Source organism: Mesocricetus auratus, unplaced genomic scaffold (genome assembly GCF_017639785.1).
Source record: "Mesocricetus auratus isolate SY011 unplaced genomic scaffold, BCM_Maur_2.0 Super-Scaffold_100014, whole genome shotgun sequence".
In the NCBI taxonomy this organism is placed as follows: Eukaryota; Metazoa; Chordata; class Mammalia; order Rodentia; family Cricetidae; genus Mesocricetus; species Mesocricetus auratus.
In genome coordinates, this window is record NW_024429197.1 from 6,748,596 (window position 1) to 6,776,083 (window position 27,488).

At 53.7% G+C, this 27,488-nt stretch overlaps 1 protein-coding gene across 4 annotated transcripts in view; it reads left to right on the forward strand.

Moving 5' to 3' along the window:
• Ephb2 (EPH receptor B2) overlaps positions 1-27,488 on the forward strand; it is a 182,375-nt gene that overhangs the window by 126,592 nt on the left and 28,295 nt on the right. For all 4 annotated transcript variants that reach the window (XM_040756334.1, XM_040756335.1, XM_005081014.4 and 1 more), the window contains exons 4-5: positions 13,948-14,103; positions 15,623-15,958. In XM_040756334.1, the coding sequence (XP_040612268.1) occupies positions 13,948-14,103; positions 15,623-15,958 (492 nt within the window). The remainder of the gene's footprint in view (positions 1-13,947; positions 14,104-15,622; positions 15,959-27,488) is intronic.

Here is a 27,488-nt window from a genome sequence, read left to right on the forward strand (position 1 = left end):
GGTGTCACATTATTTGCCTTGTCCTACTGACCCTGGATCTTTCCAAAACAGACTCATGGTTCTGGCTACAGGGAAGGAACTGGAGGTTTTCCAGCCGTGATGTCTCCCAGATACACCTTCACTAGGCTGTTCTCTCTGCCCAGCACACACACAGACACACACACACACACCACACACACACACCACATACACACACACACCACACCACACACACACACACATACCACACACACACACACACACCTTTCATTCTTTTGTCTTGCTTTATCTCCCAAGCCTGCTCAAGTGCCAGCCCCTCCTGGTAATAGCAACACTTAAGGCCATCTCCTGGGGAATGGAAAGATAGCTCAGTGGTTAAGAGCACTTGCTACTCTTGCAGAGGACCCAGGTTTGGATCCCAGCACTCACACAGTGGCTCATAACTGCCTAAAACTCTAGCTCTAGAGGTTGGTGCCCTCTTCTGACTCCTGTGACCCCTGTACACATATGGCAAACATACATACATACATTCATGGCCATACACATAATAAAGTAAACCTTTAAAAATATTTTTAGTTCTGGGTTCCCAGAGCGATGTCTCTTGCCCTCAGGTTAGACTCCAAAGAGCTTTGACACCCCCCCCAGGCCCAGGGGAGGAAGTTGTAGGTTGAGTTAAAGCTCCTCCATGTCCAGCCTCAAGTGGAAGCCCCTCCCTTCCCTGTGCTCACACTGGGGCACCTGGCTGTCTCCTCTACTGGTGGAAGTGCTAAGAGGCTGTAGGTCCTAGCCATGAGAGCACCTAACCCGTAAGGGGTTCCTTGGCTCCACTACAAGGTACCTTTTCCAGATAGGACATAAAAAGAAGCTAACTAAGTTACCCTGAGGTTAGCAGTGAGCCAGAGTCCAGAGCTGGATGGTGACCCTCCAGGGACATGCAGCCTCTCCACATGGGCTCTGCCGTATAGCAGGTGTTCAATAAATGGTGGTACTTGGTGGGCGTTGTTTGGTTGTTTTTGCTCGTTTGTTTATTTTGGGGACAGGACCTTGTGTATCCTAGGATGGCCTTGAACACACTATATAGCTAAGGACGACCTTAAATTCCTGATCTTTCTGCCTCCACCTCCTAGTGTTGGGATTAGAGTTATGTACTGCCACACCCAAGGCAGGGCTGGGGATCAAATCCAGGACTTGTGCATACTAGGTGAGCACTCTCACAGCTCAGCCCCAGGCCACTGGGGAGATGGGGAAAGGCTGAGACGAGGACTAGTCACCCCAGCAGGACCCCTGCAGAGGATCGCCCCAGCCTTCCCAATGCCTGGAAGATACAACTCCAGACTCCATCTCTGGAACAAAAGGCCTTTGTGACATGGTGACCTCCTTCCTTTGACTGAGTACCTCTTCACATCCCATTCTGGCCTTGGCCAACTCTTCATTCCTTAACACCATGTCCAATGACCCTGCCTCTGGAGAGTCTTTCATGGCAACCCTTGCTTGTCATACTCACTGTCCCCTGCCAAACGGTGAGCCTCAATGCTCGGTACTGTGGCTTGTGACAGGTTCCTTCCACAGAGTGGGTAAAGGACAGACACAAAGTGGTCACTGAGAAAAGGCCGTTCTGATGGTGGACTCAAGTCTCTGCTGGCCTGGAGGCTAGAGTCCAGGGATATTAGAAGAGTAACTCCTATTTCCCAGGGACTGTGATAAGGCAATGCTGTAGGCAAGAGGGACCTGCAGGGCTCTGTAGTAATCTAGCCGATGCGGCTGCCAAGGTCAAACCTGGGGGATTATCCCAAGTATCCCCAGCACTACCAAGAGATGCGGCTGCCAAGGTCAAACCTGGGGTATTATCCCAAGTATCCCCAGCACTACCAAGAGATGCGGCTGCCAAGGTCAAACCTGGGGTATTATCCCAAGTATCCCCAGCACTACCAAGAGATGCGGCTGCCAAGGTCAAACCTGGGGTTTTATCCCAAGTATCCCCAGCACTACCAAGAGATGCGGCTGCCAAGGTCAAACCTGGGGTATTATCCCAAGTATCCCCAGCACTACCAAGAGATGCGGCTGCCAAGGTCAAACCTGGGGTTTTATCCCAAGTATCCCCAGCACTACCAAGAGATGGCTGTGGGCAGAGAACAAGCCTGACACGTCCTGTCAGCTGTCACTTAGTGGACTTCCTTATTGGGAGCTCCAAGGGAGCAGGAGAACGCCGGGCTGGCTTCCCTTCTACTCTTAAGGCCTACGACCACACTGTGTTTTCAGCATCTTTTGGCTTGTGGTCAACTCAGACCCCCAAATCTTCCCCCGGGATGGCTGCCAAGCCACACCGTGTACATTTGATTTATGGCTGAGGTTCTCTGAGGCTACTCGTGCTCCCCAGAAGCCAACAGGAGTAGGGTGATGGTCTCTCTCTGTACCCATATGAAGGGGCCTCCAAGTGAATGTGAGTTGGCTCCTCCTCCCCTCTCCTCCTCCTCCTGTGCATTTCCTAATCCTTGCTCTCTGGGGGACTCAATGCTGAGTCCTTTCCAATCAGGGTTTTTCTTAGCATTCAAGTCATAGGCACCCAAGAGGCAAGCAGACAAACCTCTCAGGAAGTGGTGGTTCTGGAAACCATCCAGGGGAGACAGGGAGAGAAGCAGACAGGGGTGGAAGACTGAAGCCATTGTGTGTGGCATTTATGTGTCCCATGGATGGCACTGAGTGACACTGAGCCTCCGTTTCTCATCCGTAGAAGGACACATGGAGTAACAAATCCAAGTGTCCTGGCACCATTGGAACAGAAGGTCCCTGGTAGGAAGTCACTTCTAGGGCATCATTGTTTTTTTCTGTCTGGAGACATAAGCTAAGAACAGATAGGTTCTCAGCACCCGGTATCCTCTGGCTTATATCTGGTCACATCTCCTTCCCCCATGATGCCGTTTATTTATTTATGTTGCCGGACTGGCCTTGAACTAGTGATCTTTCTGTCCCTCTCCCGAATGCTGGGATTACATACGTGTGTCACTGTACCACACTGAAGTGTTAGCTGTTACTTAATTATTCTGAAACAGTGTTTCACATAGTCTAGGATACATACCCCCCAAAATGGCCTTAAACTGATCCTGTACCTCCGAAGGTCTGGGGTTACAGACAAGTACCCATTGCTCCCAATTGGTGCCATACTGGAGTATGAACTAAGAGCCTCATCCCTAACTTCTATTTATTTGTTCTTGTCTTTCTCTTTTTGGTGCTGGGGTAGAACACAAGGCCTCATGAATGCTAGGCAAGAACTCTGTCACTAAACCCCCCCAGCCCAAGGCTGTCATGGTACCTCCAGTGCTTGCCCTGGTATCCCGGACCTCGTGTCTCTGTCACCACCCATCACAGTGGAGCACGCTGTTTCCATGGCCCCTTGCCTCTTCCTCTATCTCACTCCCTAAAGTCTCCCTTCCGTGAGAGCTGGGTCCACAGCTCCTCACTGTAGCCCCAGCACCTGGCCCAGGCTCTGCAGCATACAGACCATTTAGGACTTTTGGACCATTCTAATGAAGTTACATCAGTGAAGCATGCACAGAGAGAGAATTGTTCATTCTCCATCATGAACATGGTGCTGTTCCTTTGCTGGGCCTCAGTTTCCCTCACTGTCAAGTGAGACTAAGGAGAGAAAACTTTCTTGAAGTCTGACTCTGAATGATGACTTGGGAAGGGACAGGGGACAAGACTGCATGACAGGCTGGAGAAACCACCTGCCAGGAATCTCTCCCACTCTGTCAATATCGCCACTGGCCTGGAAAAAAAATAAAACAAAATAACCACCGCACACAGGCCAGGGCCTGTGAGCTGACACTCCCACCCCAGCCCAGTGACAGGGCCTGAAAGGTGTGTAGCAGCTGCCTCTCCGGGGTGTCCCAAGGTTTGTTGCCTTAACCCAGCTCACCAAGCAGGTAAAAAATTCCAGACATGTTCTCTGCTGACAGCTAATTGTGTCCTTTATTAATGAGCCTGGTTTTCTTGGGGCAGGGGTAGGAGGGAGGTTTGCTCCAGCCCAGGACTCCCTCCGGTGGGGCCAGGACTGGATTTCTGGATCCAATAGCAGAGGAACTATTGCAGGAGGTGACCCAGAGAGAGCCATCCAGCTGGAGATGGGAGGGAACCTCCTTTGGACACCCCCAACCCCAGCAGGGGTGACAGCACCAACGGAGTGATGTAGGGACTTTGGAATCTGGTGACCCAGGGTCTGGATCTCAGTGTAGTCACTGAGGTGCAGTAAGCCACACAAAAGATATTAACAGCTCACTCACTCTGACCCCAGGCCTGGGACACCAGACCCCATCTCTATGACCTATCCCACCACATGTCAATATAGCAGCCAAATGTGCCTAGGGACTTGGGGCTGGCCCTGCCAGATGCGTCAAGCTTTCTAGACACATCCGGCTTCCCCATGGCACATGGCGATTATTATTTAACACTAGCATTCCAGCAGCCATTGAGTTCCAGTAATGGACAGCACCAGTCTGGAGAGACTTGTCATTCAGAGTTTGCAGCTGGGGATTAGGGGACACCCAATCCTTCCTTTCCTCAGAAAGAGGTATGCCGTGTGTGGCATTAACACAATGATAGGAGAAGAAGGGCTTGAAGCAGGCAGATACAGCTTGTGCAAAGGCCCCGAGGCTAGAGAAATGCCGTGGGTAGCGAGTGCGTCCATTCAGGAAGAGGGAACCTTCCGGGGTTATTGGTTTGTTTTACTCCAAGTGAGATGGAAGTTTCGGAGGCCTCCCGAACTGTTTCCTGTTCTTTGGGGTCTCTACACCCACCCATAGCCCCCACCCCACCTATAGCCTCACCCGCATCCCCCATAGGCCTACCCCTACTCCCATCTGTAACCCCACACCTACCCTCACCCATAATCTCATCCCTACCCCCACCCATAGCCCCATGCCTTCCCCCACCCACCCTTGCCGCCCCTCCTTCCATGGAGAGCTGCCAGTAGCTCCTAAAAGTAGAATGGAGGGAGGACAAGGACAAAAGCCAGAAGCTTGGTCAGGAGGCTGCCAGCGTGGTCCCGTGCCTCCTCTGTCTCTTTTTCTCCACAGTAACTTACTGTGTGGTCTTAGGTGCATTACTAGCCCTGTCTGTGTGGTGGAGTCTACAGCCATAAAACAAGGGAGGCACTTAGACAGCCGATCCTAAAAGCTCTGTGAACTTGATTTCCCGACCCCCTCCTGCCTCTCCAGCATCACCTACCTCCCAAGGGCCTTGAACTTCATGCTTCAGCAACCCTGCACTATTCTGAACTCCCGACACACACACCGTGCCATTTTCCACCCCCTGGCCTCTGCACAGCCGAGGCTTCCGCCTGCAGAGTCCTTTCCCACTGGCAGCTTCCGTCTGTGCACACACCTCTTGAAGGACTCCTCTTCCAGGCAGTCCACTTTCCTGATGCTCCTGGGCAATTTCTCACACCACCGACCCCTGATGGAAAGCTCATGATGGAAACGGATGCAGGGTTAGACTTGCTATCCCGTCCGACTGCAGCACAAACTAGCCAGATGTTCGGCCTCTGTTTCCTCATCTGTAGACATCCCTCTCACGCTCCAGGCCAAGGTGAAGACGCAGCGGCATCCTCAGCCCCCCCCCCCCCCCCCCGCACCACCCCTTGGTAGCTGCGAGGACCCAGATCAGTATCATCACAGGGGAAGGCTCGGAATGGGCACAAGAGTAGTCCTGATGGTTAGTGTAGCCCGGATCCCTGGCACAGCTCCAGATCCGCCTCCTCCCATAACCTTACAGCCCAGGGGTTGGTAGTGTTGTCCAGCCCTCCAGTTCATGCCTCCCTCTTCCATGAGGGCCTGGTCAGCCCATGCACCAGAGCCTGCAGCAACCACAACCACCCGATCCTTAGAAATGTCCTTAATTGCTTCAGTGCGGGGGAGTCACCCTGCAGGCAGATAATTAAAAAGTTCAGAGCTTGATTAATTGAGAGGAAATTGGAGGAATGGGGCTGCCTGCTGGGTGGGTAGGAGCTCTGGCCTCTTGGTGGGGAGCTGGGATATCTTGAAGGGAGGCAGGCTGTCAGGGACCGGGGCCTGACACAGGGTGCAGGGACTAGGAAGACTGAGCTGTCAAATGTCCCCCCACCATCCTTCACGTTTGCATGCTGTGAGATCCCATGTTTAGCTCTCTCAAAAACTGTGAGCTCTGTCCCCCTGAATGCCACCGAAGATAGGGGACAGCACTCCAGGCAACATGAGCCATCAGACTTGGAGCCAACTTAGGGGGCCATTCCCGAGTATTGATTCTGTGCCAGGTGACTCAGGGCATGCCCTCAAGAGGCTCCCAGCTGGGTGGGATAAGAAGGTGGGATTCTTAGTGAGGCAATCGCCAGGGATATGGGATGGGATTTGGGGGATCCAGGGTAGACCGAAGACCCTAGTCCACAGGTAAGCTAGCTAGCCTTAAGCATAAGTCTCTGCCTTCCCAGGCTATACCCACCTCTCAGTGACTAACATGTAATGTTTCACAGGGTACTTTTTTTTCTCATCACTTCTAAAATGGGGACACTGAGAGCCAGGCCCAGTGGTCTAGACCTGTCGTCCCAGTTACTTGGGAGGTTGTGGCAGGAGGATTATAAGGCCTATCTGGGCTATTGAGTGTCTGAAAAGGTAAGGCCAGGGATGTAGACGGGGTCGAGTGCTTGTCTAGCGTGTGCAGGCCCCTGGACTCAAACCCCAGTTTTGCAAAAGAATAAAGTGGGGGTGTCACCTCCTTGTGTACAGGACAGTCATGAGCCAAGTGTGGTTGGAAAAGATCCTGCCCAGCTCCAGGTATGTCTACAAGGATGTCGAGGAAGCTGTCTCTCTGCCTGCCAAGAGCTTCAGTGTGGCTTTACAATAGTGTTGGAGGACCCGACTGGGCATCCTGCCTGACTTGGCCCAGGAGACTGACTGCTAGTTCATCTGAGTGCTAAAAGCAGGAAACGGCAGAGCACAAAAGCCCCTGTGCCCAAGGCTGATTGTAGCCTCTGCTCAGCTCAGCCGCATGGACTCCACCAGCCCCTCCCTGACCCAGGCACATCCCCAGACCCTGGCAGCATGGAAGTCAACCTTCTCACAGTACAAAGGGCTGCAGCTGGAGTCTGATGGCCAAAGGGCCAGAGGGGTAATCCCTCCAGCACCTGCCTCGCCAGCCACAACACCAAAGAAGTGGCCACCCAACCCTTCTCAAAATTCTTACCTAGGCAAATTCCTTTCCCTACCTGGAACCCTGGAACTTTTCCAAGATAGTCAGGGAAGCCACTGCTTCGAAGACCCCAGAATCCACCCCCATCCCCTTTCCTCTGCTGCATCAGGTAGAGAAGCTGGCTGAAGGAAGGCATGGAAAGGCCCAATCTGGTGTCCTGAGTCTGGGCCTTTTGTCTCAGTGTTGTAGTTGGGATAAATGCCTGTAGCCTAGTATGAACTTCTAAGGACGGACTGTGTCTGCTGCCCTGCGTCTCTGGGCTTGGTGCAGCAGGCAGTGGCTGGTGAGTGCGAATGGTTGGTCATCGATCCTAAACCTGATGCCACAACCAGATACACTATTCTAAGAAACTTTTCTAGGTACAAAATTATTTAGACTACTGTACTGAGTGCCTTTCAGGTGATATATGTAAGGCAAGTGTGAACATGAATGAGTTCATGTTCAGACTTGGGTCTCCTGAGCTCATTGCATTTATGCAAATAGTCTACAGTCTGAAATCTAAGCCACTCTGAGCCTACGTATTTCCAACAAGGGTGGTTCTGCCTCGGTGATGGCAGCAAGGCACTGATTTGTACTTAGCACAAGGCCGTCCAGCACCATTCCAAGGCCTGTCCTACAAACTCATTTAATGTCCCCAACAAATTCAAGTTCCTGCTATCATTATCCTCATCGCACTCTCATGAAACAAAGGACCAAAGAGGGCAGGTAATTTGCCTGAGGTCACACAGTTAATGAGGAGTAGGACTAGACCAGTATCAGCTCGACAGTCTATGCCCAGATTCCGACTCATCAGAGCTCTGCTCAGGGAGGGGAGTGACAGGTACAGTGTGGAGGAATGGGAAACCTTTTACCATGTCACCCAGAGCCTTCTGTCCAGAATACTCCCAGAATGAAAGTCTCTCTAAGCACCACCCCCCAGACCTACCCAGCACATCAGGCCTGACTAAACAGTGGACTCCAAATGGCATCAGTCATCTTTGGGACTAAACCAGCATCCCCCTGAAGAAGGGGACAGAAGCAGCAGGCCAGCTACCAAGGATCACTTGGTGCCAATTAGCAGACCCACCATGCCAGGCCCAGATGGAACCCTGCCTCAACCGGCTTGGGCCTTTCTTGGTCAATTATCACCTATCCCCGGAGCCCAGGGGGCAGGCAGGGAGAAAATCTGTTTCCTTGCAATCCCCTTCCCGTCTCCGGCTGGCTGCCATCCGTTCGCCTGGCTAAGCACTCTGGGCATCTGCAGAAGGCAGGAGCAGACTGCCTAGACCGATGTCCCGGGCTGGAGGGCAGAGCTCTGCCTCTGTCCTGCTGGGTGACTGTCCTCAGTAACACAGTCTCCAGCCCTGGCACTCGGCGCTTGACCTTGGGATCATTTCCCTAACCAGTGGTATTTGAGTACAAGGATTCAGAATTACTTGAACTAGAAGTCCAACCCCAGCCCTGCTATTTTCTAATTTTATAGCTATGTGACCTTAAGGTGGCCATTCCTGTGTGTGTGTGTGTGTGTGTGTGTGTGTGTGTGTGTGTGTGTGTGTGTTGATGTGTTCCTGCCATGCCGCACATGTAGGGAGGTCAGAGAACAACCTGCTAGGGTTAGTTCTATCCTTCCACTATGTGGGCCCCAGGGATCAAACTTAGGTTCCCCCTTGGTGACTTACTCACTGCGCCATCCTACTGGTCTCCAGTTTCCATTTCTGTAAAATTCAAATGGTAACTTTACCAACACTGTTTGCAATGACATGAATCAAGTCAGAGAATCCAGGTCTCGCAGGGCTGAGCCCTGGCCGGGCCCTCAGAAGGCTCTGGACAATGATGGTTCTGCTCTCAGAACTTGCTGGGGTTTCAAGTCCCCAGAGTCACAAAGAACAGGCCCTGAGTTCAGAAACTTTGTGTATCTCATCCCATCTGACCTCTGGGAGCTGTTCATCCTTCCAGTGGAATCCACTGGCACACCTACTATGTGCAGATTCTGTGCTCAGTCCTGCCCCATCCACCACTCACCAGCCAGTAGACCATGTCACCTCACCCAGTGGGGCTGGCCCTGGTTCGTACCATGAAATTTACAAGAGAAAGCTGTGCATGTCTCTCACAGTACAGTGGCCCTGATCTCAGGCTGGTCAGCTGGAGTTGGCTCTCCGGGAAGCACATACAATACAGGAACACAAATGTGAGTTGCGCTTCTCACTTGCTAACCAGATGATTGGTTTAGTTAGTTTGGGGGTAGAACAGGTCTATGCTGACTGGAGGCCTGAGCTGGCTGCTAGGCAGAGAAGAGGAAAAGGGGGTACAGAGAAATGCCCTGAGGAGACAGGAGCAAGCTGTGCCCCCGGCTACCAAAGCCCTGTGATTGGATGAGAAGCGGCCTGCAGAGCTCATGTGTCTGATGGGGTGGAGATGCCCATCAGTTGGTAGAGTGTTGGCCTAGCCTATACAAAGCCCCAGGTGTGATCCCTAGTACCGAGTGATTCAGGTGTGGTGCCACTGGCCTATAATCCTGTCACTCAGGGGGTGCGTGCAGGGTTAGAAGTCCAAGGTCACCTCCAGCTACACAGTGAGTTCAAAGTCTGGGCTACAGGGAAAACAGGTGTCCAGTGGGACTGTGAGCCCTCCTGGCTGGCCTCAGACTTGGGAATCTTGGGACTCAGGCTTTGGAATTTCAGAACTGGTCACCCTGGCAGGCAGGCCCAGAAGACAGAGAGAGCAGGTGACAAGCATGAGTCATCTGCACCTGAAGTGGTCTGATGGATCCTGAAGATGCTAGTGGCCCACATCCCTCCCTGCTTCTCCATCCCAGTAAGGATGTGTTTCTCCACTCAACCAACACCTCCTGGGGTAGCATCTCCAGCATGGGCAAGGGATGACACACACATGGACCTGCTTTCTGATGCTGGTACAAGCTGAGGATGGCTGAAGGGAAAGAGAGCCCAAGGCAGAGGCCAGCATTGCTTTGGCACTTTAGCAGTAGTCTCGCTGGCCTTTCTAAGGCCACAGGTAACTTAGGTAAATAAGACCAAGCTTCAAGGAGGGGGTACAGCCTAGCAAAGGCCTGGAAGTGAAACCCTCTTGTGGAGCCACAGGCCTGGAGCCCTTGGAGGCTGGGGCGGGGGGAAGTAGCAGGAGACACCTGGAGCTGACTCCTTGGGCCCCTAGGCTGCTGTCCAGCAGATAGATCCCTGTGTTGACTGCGGAGGGCTGGCGGGTACAAAGTTTGGACAGGGAGGCCCCTGGGCACTGGGCACTATTCAGGTTCAGATGCTCGCTCTGCATGCAGGCCTCGTCTTCCTGAGTCCTTGCATGTGACAACCAAGACTTGGGGCTTGAACCAGCCCAGACCCCTCTTGAGAGTGGAGGGATCAGGAGAGAAGGAGGAACCTGACTCTCAAGAGCCTTGTCTGTCTGCTTCAATCTGGGCCTCAGTTTCCCCAAATGCCAACAGAACCCTTGAGCTGGTGTTCTTCCCACAGCTCTGTTCATCCATCTGGGCGACTGGCAAGGCCCCCGGGGTAAGCAACCCAGCCAGGCACATGGATTCATAAGGAAGCCATGAAAGCAGGTGCTCAGGGAGACTTCCGGGAGTAGGTACCATTGGCCCAATGACCAAGGGAGGGCAGTCCAGGCGGCAAGGGCAAGAAACGTGGCGTGGGCAATACATGTGAGTGCGGAGGGACACGGCGTGGACATCAAGGCAGGAGGGATGGGCAGTGCCCTAATATGAAGTCTATGGGACCCTGAAGATCTTGGGCTCCCTGAGGTAGCTCTTGGGACAGCAGTAGCATAGTGAACATTCCACACACACCTCTGAAATCACCTGCTCACGGGAGCTCATCCAAGGGTTTAATGCATTCACAGGGCCATGCAAACATTGCCGCAATCAATTTCAGGATGTTCTCATCGCCCCCAAAGTAAGCCTGTTACCCATTAGCAGTCATCTCTCATTCTCCCCTGCCCTCTGCCCTTGGCAACTATACATTGACTTCCTGTCTCTTCAGATGCGGCTCTCCTGCTCCTATTTCCTATAAATGGAATCGTACTTTTGTGACCGGCTTCTTTGAGAGAGCACAATGTTTTCAAGGTTCCCCGGTGGGAGCTCGTACCAGGCTTCATTCCTTTTTGCAACCAAATAATATTCCATTGTCTGCCGCTGCTTCTCTTTCAGTGACATGGAACAACTTGTATTTTAGAAAGCTGTCTGGGGAGGTTGGGCAGGAGGAGGCCAGATGGTCCTTCGAGGCCGAGAAGTAGGTGGGAAAGAGCTTTCTAGATGCCCGCAGGATGGGAGCTGGCCAAGAAGAGGCGGGCATGGGACCCTGCTGTGGAGGGAAGACCCGGTAATTGAGTGCCTGCAGGGGGTAGGAGGAGAGAGGGTGCAGGCAAGGAAGGGGGTGCTCCCGGTGACTGGTGAGGGTGGAGCAACCTCCCAGGTTGAAGAGGAGCAGGTTTGAAGAAGGGACTGAGGCTGCCTGGTGGGGAGGTGACTGAGGAGCTGGCCTGGAACACAGTAGCCCAGCCCAGCAGCTGGGAAGGGGGTCCAGATGGAAGGGCTGGCATGGCTCAGAGGGGAGAGAGCAGCCACCTGCCAGGCAGCCGGGAACTGGCCAGCAGATGGAGCAGGCACGGAGCACTGTACACGCTCTGATGAGAGACAGGAGGAGTCCAAGCTCCGGGCCAAATCCTTTGGTATCCGTATGATAGTTCTGGACCCTCCCCATGTGCAGAGGACACAAACTCTAAGAGGCTAACTCTGGTCTGGTGCTAGTCTGCATGCCCTAGGATCCCTGGGCCATGCCCAGATGGTAGCCCTGTTTTGGTTCACAGCAGCGAGGAGAGGGAGTCGGGTCCACAAAGCCAGAGCTGCAGAGGTGCCCAGAGTAGCAATTGTTAATCCACCCACTCTCCACCAACACTTGGGGACGGTGAATGAGAAAGGAAGTCAATCTGGATGCTAAGGTGGGGTGGGAACAGAGGTCTCTGCAGCCAGGCATCCTGGGGCTGACCCCAGCTCTGCTGCCAAAGCCCCATCCAGAGGCAGTGCCTTTCCCTCTTCATGCTTTAATTCCCCTGCCTGGATGCAGGAGAGGCAGGGTGACCGTTAGCTCAGCCTCAGTTAAGCTTCCCCTTAGGACACAGCTACCTCTCCAGAGGACTCAGAACTGCTGCTGTATGCATGCTGGTACCGTGGGACCCTCCTTGGTGCTGTCAGTGGAGCCTGGTGTTTGTGAGGAAGTCCCACCTAACCTCTTGTGTTCCCATAGAGCCAGGATGGCCAGCGATTAGCTTGGTCACCATCTTTGCTGACTTATGTCCTAGAAGTCAACAGGAGAGGCAGGCCTGAGGCGGGCTGTTTCCTGACATCTGTAGGGAGTTGTGCTTGGCTTGGTACTGAGCAAGAGCCCCTTCTCCTGTCTGTGCCAGGTGTTATGTTCCCTGTAATTTTATAGCCACATGTGTGGCAGGAAATTTTTTTTCACCAGTCAGGACACTGCAGCCCAGAGAGGTCAAGTCACTTGTTCAAGGTCACTCAGCAGCTTGGTTTTGAACTAGGTGGCTGTGTATCTGTGACAAGACTGCTCCAGCCCCTTTGTTCAGATGTGAGCCAGCAGCAGGATGTTCTCGGCAGTGCTAAGTGCTGTTGCCCTGTTTCACGGACAGGAAAGAGGGTGAGGTCATGGTCACACTGCACACGCAGGTGGACGTGCAGTTTTCCAGGCGGCCTGCTTCCTAAACCCTATTCACCGCCATCCTAACTTCACACCCTCTAAAGTCCTCTTCCCACTGCAGCTCAGGAGACACTCAGAGAGCACTTGTTGAATACCAGCTTACAGGCTAGCATCGGTCAGTGAGGTGCGGCTTCAGTTCTGAGACAGCTGAGAAAATGGCCAGGAAACCCTGTACATGGGTAATGATGTCAGGGTGGTAAAGCCCTTGGAATCCAGGTTTTGTTCCAAGCCCCAGGAAATGCAGGGTCTCTGACCTGGAGACTCAGAAGATGAGCTGCTAAGACTAGGACTTGAAAAGTAAACACCAAACACCCTGGGAAGACCAATTAGGAGATTTTTGTTAGCTGTCTACATGCAAGGAAATGGACATTCAGAGAGGTGCAGTCACTTGCTCAAAGTCTCACAGCACCCAGGCAAGGAATAGATGTCTTCCAGATGTGCCTTAGCCTGGCATGGGTTTGTATCGGGCATCATGCAGAATGCTCACCTTAGGATGATACTTTTACAAATAAGGGACCTGCACTGCAGAGTGGTTAAACCACTTGCCTAGAGCAACTCAGGCAGGGACTCGGACTCAGGTCTATGTAACGCCAACAGTGTCCTCAGCGTGTACCAAGTCACTCACAAGGCTACCTAGCTGCCCAGGACTCTGTCTGTAATAAAATCATGTCTTTGATCTGGAGCCCTATTACCTATTACAGACTAGTTAGCAGCTAACCAAGTTAGGAATACAGACTCTGTCAAGCCCCTCCAGACTGAGACACGGGTGGACCAGGACAGTGAGGGGTGGCTGCTGAGGGTTCTGAATCCACAGACAACTTCAGGGACAAAAAAGGAAAAACAAACAAACAAAAAACAAAAAAGCAGGTCCTCTGGAAACCCTGGGCCAGAGCCAGACTGACAAGCTGGACCTGAGAGCCCAGAACTTCAGTAGCCAGGTCCCCAGGACCACAGCCCTGGGCTCCTCCTCATGCTGCAGCCTCTATCCATGTCACCTGGCCTCCTTGGTGACTCTCCCTGTGTTCTCTCCCAGGTTGTCCATCAGGGACCTTCAAGGCCAACCAGGGGGATGAGGCGTGTACCCACTGTCCCATCAACAGCCGCACCACCTCCGAGGGCGCCACCAGCTGTGTGTGCCGTAACGGCTACTACAGGGCCGACCTGGACCCCTTAGACATGCCCTGCACAAGTACGTTCTCTCCCTCCCCAGTCCGCTCACGGGAAGGCTCGGAGCAAGGGGAATGGCCGCAGAGCAGCGGAGTGCCTGGCCGAGGGAACAGAAAGCCAGTCCCGGGCTGGCCCTACACATTGGCATCTGGCCTCCACCCCCTTCCACTCAGTCACATGGAGGATAAAGACAAGGTCTTGATTCACAGAAGGACAGGAGGAGGCTTGGCCGAAGAGCCAGGTGATACCTGCCACAGAGGCTACTCAGCTGCAGCCTGAGCCTCAGGTCAAAGGTCAAAGTTCTCTCGGAAAGCAGCAGAGTGCTCTGTCCCCTGCATCAGTCAGGGGTGATGTTCACAGAGCTGACCTGGTGGCGTAGACCACACAGACCTGTTCTGTCGTGTGGAAGGCACCTGCAGGGATCAGAAAGGTGAATTCATGATGGCCTCTAAGGCATCTGGATTTTCCCCCTGAGGTCACTTCTAGCATGACTGCTGAGGCTCCAGCCATCTCTCTCTCTCTCTCTCTCTCTGTCTCTCTCTCTCTCTCTCACACACACACACACACACACACACACTAGGCATCAGGAAAAAAAGACTCAACACAGCCATCTATCTACATTTTAAGACACAACTCTAGGGAGATTGGGGTGATGGCTCAGTGAGTAAGGGAGCTTCCTCTGCAAGCATGAGGACCTGAGTTCAAATCCCTTACATCCATGTAAAAGGCCAGGCACTCAGGGGGTGAGGAATGGCTGATCCCAGGAGCTAGCTGGCTAGCCAGTCTAGTGAAATAATGAACTTCCTGTTCAGTGGGAAACCCTGCCTCAAAGCAAGGCAGAGAATGATAGTGGAAAATATGTGATGCTCTTGCTCCAACTGCCACATGGGCACACACACACATACACATCCATGTACTCACATACGTGCACACATGGATGCACACAGTCACATGCATGCACACATACACATACTTAAATGTATGCACACATCTGCTCACACGCATAAGCTACACTACTCAACAACTTCTCTCAATCAGTGGCTGGTATACAGTCACAAAGGCATCTTTCAGAGAGACAAATCACTGCTCTCGATAAAGCTGTTATACAGGGAAAGGGCCAGCAAGATGGCTCCATGAGTGAGGGGGCTTGCCTGAAAAGCCTGACGACCTGAGGTCAATCAGCAGAACCCACATAAAGGTGGACGGAGAGAAGCAACTCCACAAAGTTGACGTCTGACTTATACTCTGGAGCGCATACACAATACACAGGGAGGGGGGATGGGAGGGAGAGAAGATGGGGTAGCCTGGTGGTGTCACCCCAAACATGAAAACACTGCCTCCAGGAACAAATACCAAAGAGGCTGAAGCCTGGAGGAAAGCGGTTATCGATTCCCAGCAACATAACATATTCTAGAAGCTTCTTTGGGTAAATGGAAAGATTTGGGGGAAGCCTTTTTAGGGGGCCAGGGCTGGGAGAGGCCCTGGGCACGAAGTGAAGACAGTACCCACAACCTCCACTGACACTCTTGTCCCCTCCCTAGCCATACCCTCTGCGCCCCAGGCTGTGATCTCCAGCGTCAACGAGACGTCCCTCATGCTGGAGTGGACCCCACCCCGAGACGCAGGGGGCCGTGAAGATCTCGTCTACAACATCATCTGCAAGAGCTGCGGCTCAGGCCGGGGAGCATGCACGCGCTGTGGGGACAATGTGCAGTACGCTCCCCGCCAGCTGGGCCTGACCGAGCCTCGCATCCACATCAGTGACCTGCTGGCGCACACGCAGTACACCTTTGAGATCCAGGCCGTAAATGGTGTCACGGACCAGAGCCCTTTCTCGCCCCAGTTTGCCTCTGTGAACATCACCACCAACCAAGCAGGTGAGCCCCGTGGGCACGAGGGGAGGGGACTGTCACTCTGTGCTACACAGAGCCCACCAGTCTTAGGGACATAACGGAGGCACTTTCTCCTCGGAGACTATTCATGCACTAAAGTAGAAGTGTCCATACGTCACCGTGGTACTGAGGAGGCTGAAGCAGGAGGATCATGGATTTGAGGGCAGCCTGGGCTACAAAGTAAGGTCCTGTCTCTAGAAATTGACAGCTAGGGCTGCAGGTGTAGCTCAGTAGTAGAGCATTTGCCTAGCATGTAGGTATGGGACCTAGATTTGATTCCTAACACTTTAAAAAAAAAAAAGGTTTTGCCTGTGGTTCAACACTCCCAGGGGGACAAAGTGACCCTCTGCATTGGAGTTTCTAATGGTACATGTGTCATAAGAAGTCCTGGCATGTGGTGGATTAAGGAATGCAAAAGTACTTTCCTCTTGAGGAGGCCGAGCGATGCAGACCATGGGTGTCAGAACCATGGGACTCCCGAGGACCCAAATGTCTTCCTGCTTTGCCCAAACTGAGTCAGGAAGGAGAGCCCCAGAGCATAGTGATGCCTGATCCAGGTGGGTGGGAGCAGCTGGGCTGCCTCATGTGTCCACTGAATGTGAGACGTCATCTCTGCAGCCTGAGGACAAAGTGGAGGCGGCCGATCTGAGGGACTTCCAGCTGTTAGCCCCCCTAGCCTAGCCCCAGGACAAGTCTGATCCTGGAAGGTCTCTCCCAGAGCTCCTCTTGGACAATATTCTTTGTGGCTCTATGATACTCATCCATGGTCCACCCTGCTTCCCTTCAGGTGGAAAGTTGCCAAGCAACACAGTCCTAGCAACAACCCCTTGATCTCTTCAGCCCCTCTCCCCCAAGACCAACCAAAAAAATTCTAAGGAAGGGGTGCTTTCCCAGGAACACCCCACACTGTGGGCTCCACAAAACAACCTAGGTGATTAGGCTCCATGGAGTAGGCAGTGTGTGTCCCTGGTTTAGTCACCCAACCACCTTTGCCAAATAATGTGTTCTCCCCACCACCCACAGAGCTACAGGGGAAAAGCAAGCCACTCAGCTTGCCCTTCATGGGAAATACACGGGGATCCTGGAGACAGAGGTTCAGGGCAGACCAGGAAGACTTCCTGGAGGAGGTAGGCTGTTGCTCCTGCAGTTTGCAGAACTAAGGGAACCCAGGACAGAGATGGAGGGGACCTCAAGGAAAAAAGGGGACCCACCGCATCCCTAGGCACCCTGAGGACAGTCAGAGAGGCCAGGTCTCAAGCCAGGAAGAATGGCAGGGGCTACGGGACTCCAGTGCTAGAATGTGACTGTGGGTCTGGTGTTCTGTGTGAGAACGTGTGGCCCTGCCGGTCGGTGTGTTTTGACGACTATGTTTTCAAGATATCTGCCTAGGGCCCTGTAGCTTACTTACATGTGCATTTGTGAGCATGTGTGTGTCTGGCCCTGGGGGATGAAAGGGCCCATATTTGACCATAAATGTGGCTCTACTGTCTGTTTCTGTGTGTGAGAAGGAGTATGGCTTCTCATGGGATCGTGGCACGTAATTGGTTGAAGGTGTAGTGGGGTATATTAGCTACAGTGGTGATAATGCTAAGCAACTAACGTACCCCAAAGCCAGGCATTTAGAACGGTGGACTACTATAAAAGCATAGAGCTATTCTTAGATTGGGGTCCAGAGGGGCAAGACATCTTACAGAACCTCAGAAGCTACAGCTGTTGGCCAAGATACCCAACAGCACATGGGCTCAGTGGTGAGACTCTATCTTGAAAAAACTCAGCTGGAGCCCTGGCTACAGCAAGGAGATGGAGCAATGTTTTTCCACTGGGAGAAGGCAGAAAAGAAGCTTCTAGGGGACCTCCTCAGTACCTACTGTGTGCCCAAGGTAAGGGGAGAGCTGTTGCTAAGAGCTCCAGTGCTTAGCTGCAAGGGATAGAGCCTGGGCTGCTGAGAAGGGTCCCTCTTGTCTAAAACTGGACATGCTCAGAGGAGAGCATGGAGGGGAGGGGCTTCTGGACGGAGGGCGTTAGGGAGCCCTCAGGATTGAAAACAGAAGGGGCAAGGGAAATGACTCAGTAGGTAAAGTGCTAATTGTGTAGGCACAAGCACCTGAGTCCAGTCTCCAGAACCTACATGAAAACTAAGTGTGATGGTACAAGGGTCTAATCCCAGTGCTGGGGAGACAGAGACGGGAGGAGCCCCAGAGTTTACTGAACAGGAAGTTCAGACCAATGAGAGACCCTCTCTCGGGTGGACAGTGTCTGACGAATGACCCAAGATTAACTTCTGGCCTCCTCACATGCACTCACATGAAGGAACATATAAACAGGAGGACCTGGTTTTCCAACCTAGTTTTGTCATTTGCTTGCATATATCATTAGTGTAGTGGTCAGCTATTACTGCAATAATGCTGTGTAACAAAACCACCTCAAAGCTCAGTAGCAAGAGTAGCATTTGTGTTCTCCCTCACTATGGGACCCACTGCGCTGAGCAGGCTTCCATGGTGAAGGCTCCCTCCAGTCTTCGTGACTCAGCACCATCCCCAGGCTCATTTCTCTCCAGGCAAAGGGTAGGCGTGTGGCAGGAGCCTCACTGCTCCGGAAGCTACCCACACCTCAGCAGTCACAGCAAGTCCACAGCCAAGGCCAGCATTGAGGGGGTGGGAGGTGTGTTCTGCCTTCAGAGAGTGGGCCCTGCTGTTCCTGAGCAAAGAACCTAAAACTGAGCCTTCTGTCACACCCACGAAGTCACCTCCTCACCCCCACCAAACTGCACTGCCAGGACCATACAGGAGATTTTCGGAACGCAGGCTCCTGGTCTGCATCCAGGCCTACTGAGGGAGCCTGTGAGTGGTGTCTGACGTTTATCAAGGGACTCGAGTCTTTCTTACCATCAGACAGATCTGAGAAACTTGAGTCCAACTGAACCCAAGTCTCTTTGAGCCCTGGGCCTTACTTCCTTTCCCACTCTGTCCATCCCAAGCCCTCTGAAAAGCCCCTCATCTCACAGCCCAGCCAGGAGCTGGGCAGCCACATAGAGCCCTCCCACATTACCAGTGAGTGGGCTGAGGCACAGAGACCGGGGTCAACCATAGGAAGTCCCGCCACTAAGTGGCCCAGTTCTTGATTTGAAACTGGGACCGCTGGCCTCTGAGTTCTTCCTGTAAGGACTTACACTGTGGGTACAAGACAGAACCTATATCACAACTGAACACACATACAGAGCCTATATCACAACTGAACACACATACAGAGCCTGTATCACAACTGCCTGCAATGAGACCCAGGAGTGCCCACCAGAGCAGACCACTGCCTTCTCAGGCAAGAGGGGCTTCCAGCAATAGGCATTCCAACTGGGCTCTGAAGACTGGAGAGATGGGCAAAGAGAAGGTGTCCCTAGGGAGAAAAGTGCAGGAGGTGATGGACAGAGGGTGCCCCTGTTCCCCCTAGACACCGGGTCCCTCTGCCGCAGGGCCTTTGCACACGTGCCTCTGGCCTGCCTCCTGCCTTCAGACCTGCTCATCACACTGACCGTGTTGACTCAGACACCTCATCCCAGCCCAGAGCCCGGCTTCACATTCCTGAGGCTAAAACTTAGTTTTATGTCTCTGATCGTTACGCGCCTGTCTGTCTGCCCACCATTACCGCCCACATGCAGTGGTCTGCTTTTCCTCACGGAGGCTGTCCCAGCACGCAGAAGGGGACACCCCACAGGGAGCTGTCCAGAAGCATTGGGATGGTTCAGGGCAGTTGTGCAAGGGTATCGATGGGATGGGGAATTGTACGAGGGGATGGGATGGGGTGGGGGTGGCGACACGGGAGACTGCAGAGAAACAAGGCAGGGGCCTCAGTTCCAGACCGATGCTCTCAGTGGTGGGTTTTGGACAGACCCTAAAATTCAATTTATAAATATCTAGTTCACTGCCTTAAAAGGGAAAAGCCTTTCATTTGGGCAAGCACAAGGCTGTACTCACAGTCCCCTGGCACTTGCCGGGGCCAGAGCTGTCTTCTGACTTCATAAAGCCGTCACGTGCCTCCACCCACACTCTGCCGCTGTGAAGTGCCTTCTGCCCAGTCACAAGTGGCACTCGGGGACTGAGGAGGGAGGCTGAGCTGGGCTTTCAGAACTTGCACTAGAAGAAATGCCAAGCCGCTTGCCCAGACCCACTATCTAGGAATGAAAGACCCCAGGACGGGGCCCAGCTATCAGAACCCTTGACCTCTGTCACACGGCCATCCTGCCCCTCCACACAAGAGCAGAGAGACCAGAGGACAAGAAGACAGCTTCTTGAAGAGGTGGCATTTTAGACATCCACATGACAAGCAAGACAGCTGGGTAGCCATGGAGGTAGAGGGGGAAACATCTCAGTCACAAGGACCAGTCTTCAGGGAGGCCCAGAATGTGGGGCCACCTTCTAAGGCTGCTCCAGACATAGGCTAAACGCTCCAGCCTCTACCCCAGCCCCCCTCCACACCCATCAGGTTTCAGAGATGACGAGAAAGGTCTGGGCATGGGAGTCGGGTGGGAAAACCTGGCTTTGTTTTTGTTTTGGTTTTTTTTTTGGTTCTTTTCCATGTTTATTTTGTTTGTTTGTTTGTTTGTTTGTTTGAGGCAGCATCTCATATAGCCCAGGCTGGCCTTGAAGCCTTGAATTCGCTATGTAACTGAGGATGACCTTGAACTTCTGATCCTCCTGCCTCTATTTCTCAAGTCCTGGGATTACAGGTTTATGACACTGTGCCTGCCTCAAACCTGGCATTGTATCTAGCTCAGCTGTCCCCAGCCGACAGCCGTGGTCTAGCTCACATCTGCTCGATATTCCCCATGGGCCTCCTTCCTTACAGGACAAGGTGAGGAATTCAGCTACTGTCCCCAGTGCCACCAGACTGCATGGCATAGGCAGGTACTCAAAACCCAGAGGTCCCATTGAACTTGTTCACTACATGCAGATGCTCAGCCAGGCCCTCATCCATGAGTCTCATGGAGCCGAAAGGTCCTTTGGTTGTTTGATAGGTGAGAGCTGTGCAATGAGTTACTGACTTGCCCACAGCCTTCATGGCAGGATATGATAACGTCATCAGGCAGGACACCAGCAGGCATGAGGCAGGTGAATCCCTTGGCTGTCCCTCCTGTGTCCAGGTAGGTGACTGCAACTTTCAAGGGTACAAGTGCTGCACAACAGACCGATCTCCTGGGGGCATGCCCTGTCCTCCCAGCCTAGCTGGTCACATGGGGGGAAGGACAACAACTTTGTGTTTTCTGAGCTGAGGTCCCAGCTGTAAGGAAGACCTCACTTCTCTGGTCTCAATTCCTCTGCCTGCAAAATGGGCTTTTGCCGAGGGATAGAAGGATAAGAAATGGTGTAGCACCATGCCAGGTCACCACAGGCTTAAGAAGTTCCAGTTGCACACAGTAGGACTTCACAGTTTTGAGGCTATGCAGATCTCTGCAACTAAGCAGGAATGTGTGCCTTGCTGCTGGAGCTGTGGGACCATCCAAGTTTTTATCTTTATTTTTGCACCAAACCCAGGACCTCATAAATGCAGGGTGTGCCCTACCACCCAACTATATACCTTTTCCCTTTTTCTTTTGAAATGGGGTCTCACTAACTTGCCCAGGCTGGCCTTAAACTCTGTCTGTAACCCAGTATAGACCTTGAATTTGAGATCCTCCTGCCTCAGCTTCCTGAGCAGCTGGAATTATAGCCCCTGGACCACCAGGCCCAGCTTCTGGCCCTTGTATAGTGAGATGGTGTGCAGAATTTGGTTTGGCTTGGTTTTCCTGCATCTGTGAGCCACCCTGCCCCACTGAGGCACCTCAAGTCCTTGCCCAGAGCATCTGATAGCTCTCAGTCACCCACAGGGTGCCTGGTTTCTCAGCCTCCCAAGCTCTTGGGCATCCCACTGGGAAAGCCCCACTCTTTTAAGTTGGGTCTCAGCATGGGTAACACAGGAAAATCTCCCACCTTAAGGGCCTTCTTGCCACATAGGGGACCACATTCCCCAGAATGGGGGTGTGGACATCTTGTGGTATCATGGGCCTGCTCCTCACAGCAGGAAACCAGGCTCATGGTGAAATACCCCACCTCCCAGGGGCCCCAGCACATCTCACACACAACTCTTGCTACATAGAGGGAAACTGAGGCCCTGAGAGATGCCTAAGTGACTTCTCAGGATCCCGTGGGGGTCGTTAGCAGAGCTGGTCCCCAGCACCCTGCCCAAGTCTGTGCCCATGCCACCATGCCACGTGGCTCCCTCGACCAAAGACTTTGAACTCTCGAAAGTCCTTCTCATCCCTGCACTCTTCTGATCCCCGCGCCCTGCTGTGTCTGGGCACACAATGCCGTCTGCTCTGGAACTGATATGAACTTGTCTTCACCCTCTTCTCTCCCTGGGAGGCTGAGAGGATCAGAGAGCTCTGAGCAGGGGCCTGGGGAAGGAGGAGAGAGAGAGGGCGAGGGAGACCACATCCTGCGCTCTGATCCTTTGGAGCTGGGGAGGCGGTGCTGACTGAAGGTACCATTGAAGATGGGCTCACTGCATGATACAGGAGGGACAGAGGACAGGCCGAACGACAAAGCCGGTGACAGAAGAGAACCAATGTGCAGCAAGTTTGCGAGTCTCTGGACAGCTCATGGCATCCTTGGCCCTGGTGGAGGTGCCCATGGCAGCCCTGGCCCTGGTGGAGATGCCCATGGCATCCTTGGCCCTGGTGGAGGTGCCCATGGCAGCCCTGGTGCTGGTGGAGGTGCCCATGGCAGCCCTGGTGCTGGTGGAGATGCCCATGGCATCCTTGGCCCTGGTGGAGGTGCCCATGGCAGCCCTGGTGCTGGTGGAGGTGCCCATGGCAGCCCTGGTGCTGGTGGAGGTGCCCATGGCAGTCTTGGCCCTGGTGGAGGTGCCCATGGCAGCCCTGGCGCTGGTGGAGGTGCCCATGGCAGCCCTGGCCCTGGTGGAGGTGCCCATGGCAGCCCTGGCGCTGGTGGAGGTGCCCATGGCAGCCCTGGCGCTGGTGGAGGTGCCCATGGCAGCCCTGGCCCTGGTGGAGGTGCCCATGGCAGCCCTGGCCCTGGTGGAGGTGCCCATGGCAGCCCTGGCACTGGTGGAGGTGCCCATGGCAGCCCTGGTGCTGGTGGAGGTGCCCATGGCAGTCTTGGCCCTGGTGGAGATGCCCATGGCAGCCTTGGCCCTGGAGGAGGTGCCCATGGCAGCCCTTGTCCTGGTGGAGGTGCCCATGGCAGTCTTGGTCCTGGTGGAGGTGCCCATGGCAGCCTTGGCCCTGGTGGAGGTGCCCATGGCAGCCCTGGCCCTGGTGGAGGTGTGCTTGTGTTTGCCGTCTGTCTGCTCCAGGGCTGTATGAGTATTGTAAGGATTTGGCTCCCTGTTTGGCAGTGAGAACTGTCAGTTAATCTGAAGAATATTGGAAAATAGGAAATGTGGAGCCATCAGGGGTCCAGACTCCTCAACACATCTCCTTATCCTTATGGGCCAAAGTAGCTGCAGTCTCTCCAGCCATCACAAACATTCCCAGACAGTAGGATAATGTGACGTAAAGCGACTGTCTTCAGGTTTTATGTAATAGTTCAGCTTATATTTACTGGCAAGCTCAATGATCACTCAGGCTAGTAGAGAGGTTGGGGAAATGCAGTCTTTTAATTGGGCACAGTGTGATTAGCTAAGAATTTGATTTTGCTCATGTCAGAAAAATTGAGTAACTATTGGGAAGACATCTGGAAGAGCTGTAGGAAAGGAGCCTGGGCAGAGAGAGGGATAACTTGCCTGAAGCCAGCCTCCCTCCCTCCCTCCCTCCCTCCCTCCCTCCCTCCCTCCCTGCCTGCCTTCCTTCCTTCTTGACCAATAATATTTTTAAAGCACCTACTCTGAGCCACACACTGTTCCAGGTTCTGGGGGTAAAGGATTGAATGTATATCAGAGAAGGGAGACAGTCAGGCACGGTGTCCCTGAACAGATGACATCTGGTGGAGACCTGAATGGAGATGAGGCACACTGACCTCTGGGAGGTGGAAAGGACGCGGTTTCCAGGCAGAAAAGCAGGAGCCAAGACCCAGATGAGAGGGACCTCAGTCTATCTGGGAACATACAGCGGTGGGGTGGGTGGTGCCTGGCAGAGAGGAGATGGTGAAGAGAGGGTACCAGGCAGGACCTCCATGGCAGGGTGGGACATCTGTGGGACATCCAAGGGAGCAGGGGCAGCAGATGGTTCTGCGAGGGACCTGTAAGCCTGCAGGTCTGGGTTTGGGGTAGGGTCTTGAACTGGGACCCCCCTCCTGCAAGCCAGTGTATGACCCTGTCTCCCCTGGTGCCTTAGCTCACTGGTTCTTCTCACCTGGTCATGAATTCCTTCACCCTGAGCACTCAGAGACTCTGAGTCACAGGAAGTGAGGTGACCAGTCAGCATTCCCGGATTCTGTTTCTCTGACCTATGCTGGCATATAGGACTAAAAGCTGCCCACCCCCCACTCAGCCTGTGGGGACCACCTTGTAGCATCTCCTCATCCGCCCCCAGAAATGCCTTGTCAGCCCCATCACGCCTTAGGGAAGAAACCTAACTCAGAGAGATTTCAGCTGGCCTAAGCCCCGGCCAAGGATGGCTTTCCCCACTCTCCTCGGGTCTTGCTAGAGGCCAGCAGGCCCCCTGGCCACCTGCTGCAGGAGAGCAGGCTAGCCAGCCTCCCCCACCCCCTCAAGCCACAGGCCTCTTCTATGTTCTGCCCCCTGGGGCTCCATCTCCTGGCAAGGGTCACAGGGCACCACTGACCCCATAGCCTGCTGGCGTGCCCGGCTGATAATTGAAAATACCAGAATTCCCTGGTGTCCAACTTCCAGGGTAACCTGACCCAGGGTGGGCGCGGCGGCAGGAGGAGCCCGGACAGCTTCCAGCCTGTCCCTTTTCTCACTGCTAATCCCTGAATTCCGAGAGAGGGGCCAGCCCCCTGGCCTGCCTTGATCATCTTCCCGGCAGATGCCGCCTCCTCACCATGCCTGGGTCACGGGGCTTAGGGGCTCAGAGCCCAGGATCTGCCTGAAACCCAAGCCTGCTGCGGCCCATACCCCTCAAGCCCATGGGACCCACCGTGCCTGGAGTGGGGCAGATTGGCTTCGAGACTACAGTCCGAAGCATAGGGTGTCCTCGAAAGCCCTCTGCAGACCTCTCTGCTCTGTCTGTGTAGCTACAGGGAGAGGGACGATTGGCCCTGAGTTTGCCGGGGTTTGAATCTGGGCTCCATGCTTGCTATCTGTGGCCTTGGGCAGGTTTCTTCATCCCTCCTGACTTCATTTCCTCATCTGGTGAATGGGTATAATTATGTCCAGCTTACAGACAACATTCATGTTAACCGAGTTAGCCGATGAAAAAATGACCATGTGGGTATCAGTAGCCAGGGCCTTCTCTGGGTGGAAATCATGGCTCTCAGGGTCCCCGAGAAAGTGATCTGAGAGGAGCAGGCAGTCACCTACTCTAGTCCTTCTGTCATACCCCCGGGCTTTCAGGACAAGGACAGACTTTGAAGGCTGGACCCACGTGCCTCAACAGCATTGTCCCACCCCTCTCAAGAGGCCACTCTATGTCTTAGAGCTAAAGGGACTGTGGAGAGAGCCCAGCCTGGGCATAGTCTGTGAGAGGTGACCACATGCCCCACCAGGGCTCAGCTGCTATGGACCCACCTTCTGCTGTGTGACCTTGGACAAATCACTCCCCCTCTCTGAGCATGATCTGTCGCCTAGCCACATCAGCTTCACCTTAGGAGTCCAGGTTCCCAGGCACCCTGCACCTGAGACTGGCAGGGTCAGCAGCTGGGGATGGGTAGGTAATGTGAGGTCTGGCCAGGTCTCTCCATTACACGGCACCAGCTGAAAAGAGAAGCAAGCAACAGGACACATTCTACCGCTTGGCCTTGTGACTGAGAGTAAACTGGAGATTCCAGAAGCAGCAGCCAGGACCCTGACTCCAGTCTGGGTTCTCGGGTTCCTTTGTACAGAGCCTGGTGTGGTGCTGGCCAGAGGCTGGGGGACAGGACACTCACTGGGCAGAAAGAAGCACACTTTCTGAGTCTGAGGCTGAGTCTGTGCAGCCCTGATTGCCCAGGTGGAGAGGCTTCACTCTGGAGGGATCCTAGCATCCTGGAAAGCATTTCTTCTCTATCTGGTCAGCCTTTCTCTCCCTCCCTCCCTCCCTCCCTCCCTCTCTCTCTCTCTCTCTCTCTCTCTCTCACACACACACACACACACACACACACACACATTCTTTCTCTCTCTCTCTTCCTCTCTCTCTCACACACACACATTCTTTCTCTCTCTCCCTCTCTCTCCCTCTCTCTCCCTCTCTCTCCCTCTCTCCCTCTCTCTCTCTCTCACACACACACATTCTTTCTCTCTCTCTCTCCCTCTCTCTCTCTCTCTCTCTCTCTCACACACACATTCTTTCTCTCTCCCTCTCTCCCTCTCTCTCTCTCTCACACACACATTCTTTCTCTCTCTCTCTCCCTCTCTCCCTCTCTCTCTCTCTCTCTCTCTCTCTCACACACACACACACACACACACACACACACACACACACACACATCCCTTCCATGCTTACAGTGACCCTGCTGCACAAGACAGGTATGGAAGCCGAGGCTCCCAGAAATGAAAAGACCCTGCACAGACCACAGGTCAGCGAGTGGTGGGGAAGTGAGCAGAACAGAGGTCCATACCTGGGACTCAGCCACACTGGCCTCTAGGCCAAGGGCTTTGGGGGAACAGGCAGAATATTGGAGCTGCCATGCCACAAATTCAACAGCAGAGTAGAGAGGACAGTGTGGTCCAGAGATGTTGACAATTCACCTAAGGCCACACAGCCAGTTCATAGAGGACACAGGGGACAGTCTGGGGAAGATGAGGCAGAATGGAAATAGCTGCTAAGTCAGCTCCAATGTCAGAGGCTCCTGAGCTCCCAAAGGACAAAGTCAGGCTGGTGCCCAGTACAGCCAAAGCCCTGGGCAGCAAGGTAGGAGCTGGGAGCAGTGTTGGCATCAGTGTTCAGGTATCTCCTTGTGGGCCAGAAAGGGAAATCTGTCCATCACAGACATTTTGAGGAGCCAGGGGAGGTTAGGAGGTACTCCTTCCCTTGTGGGTCCTCAGTCCTCCGTGGGACCACGAACCCTCAGGTCCAGAGAGGCACTTTGGAGCCCAGGCTTGGATGGCCCCCTCTATGAAGATCAGGTCTCTGGAGACCTCCCACCCTGGTCCCCACCCTGTGCACCACCATCTGCATGATAGGACCACTCAAGACACACCACGGGTGCATTCTGCAGGCTTGCCCCAGTGCCAGAGGCAGAAACCAGAGTGTTAAGAACAAAGGATCAGAGACCAGCAATGACGCAGGCTCAGCGCCTGACCCTCTTGAGGCCTCCGTTTCCACACGTACAAAACCAAGAAACGGGACTAAACAGTTTGCAATGGTCCTTCCAGCACTGAGCGCAGCCCACTTCCCATCCTGTCTTAACCCCTTGCTGAGAACACT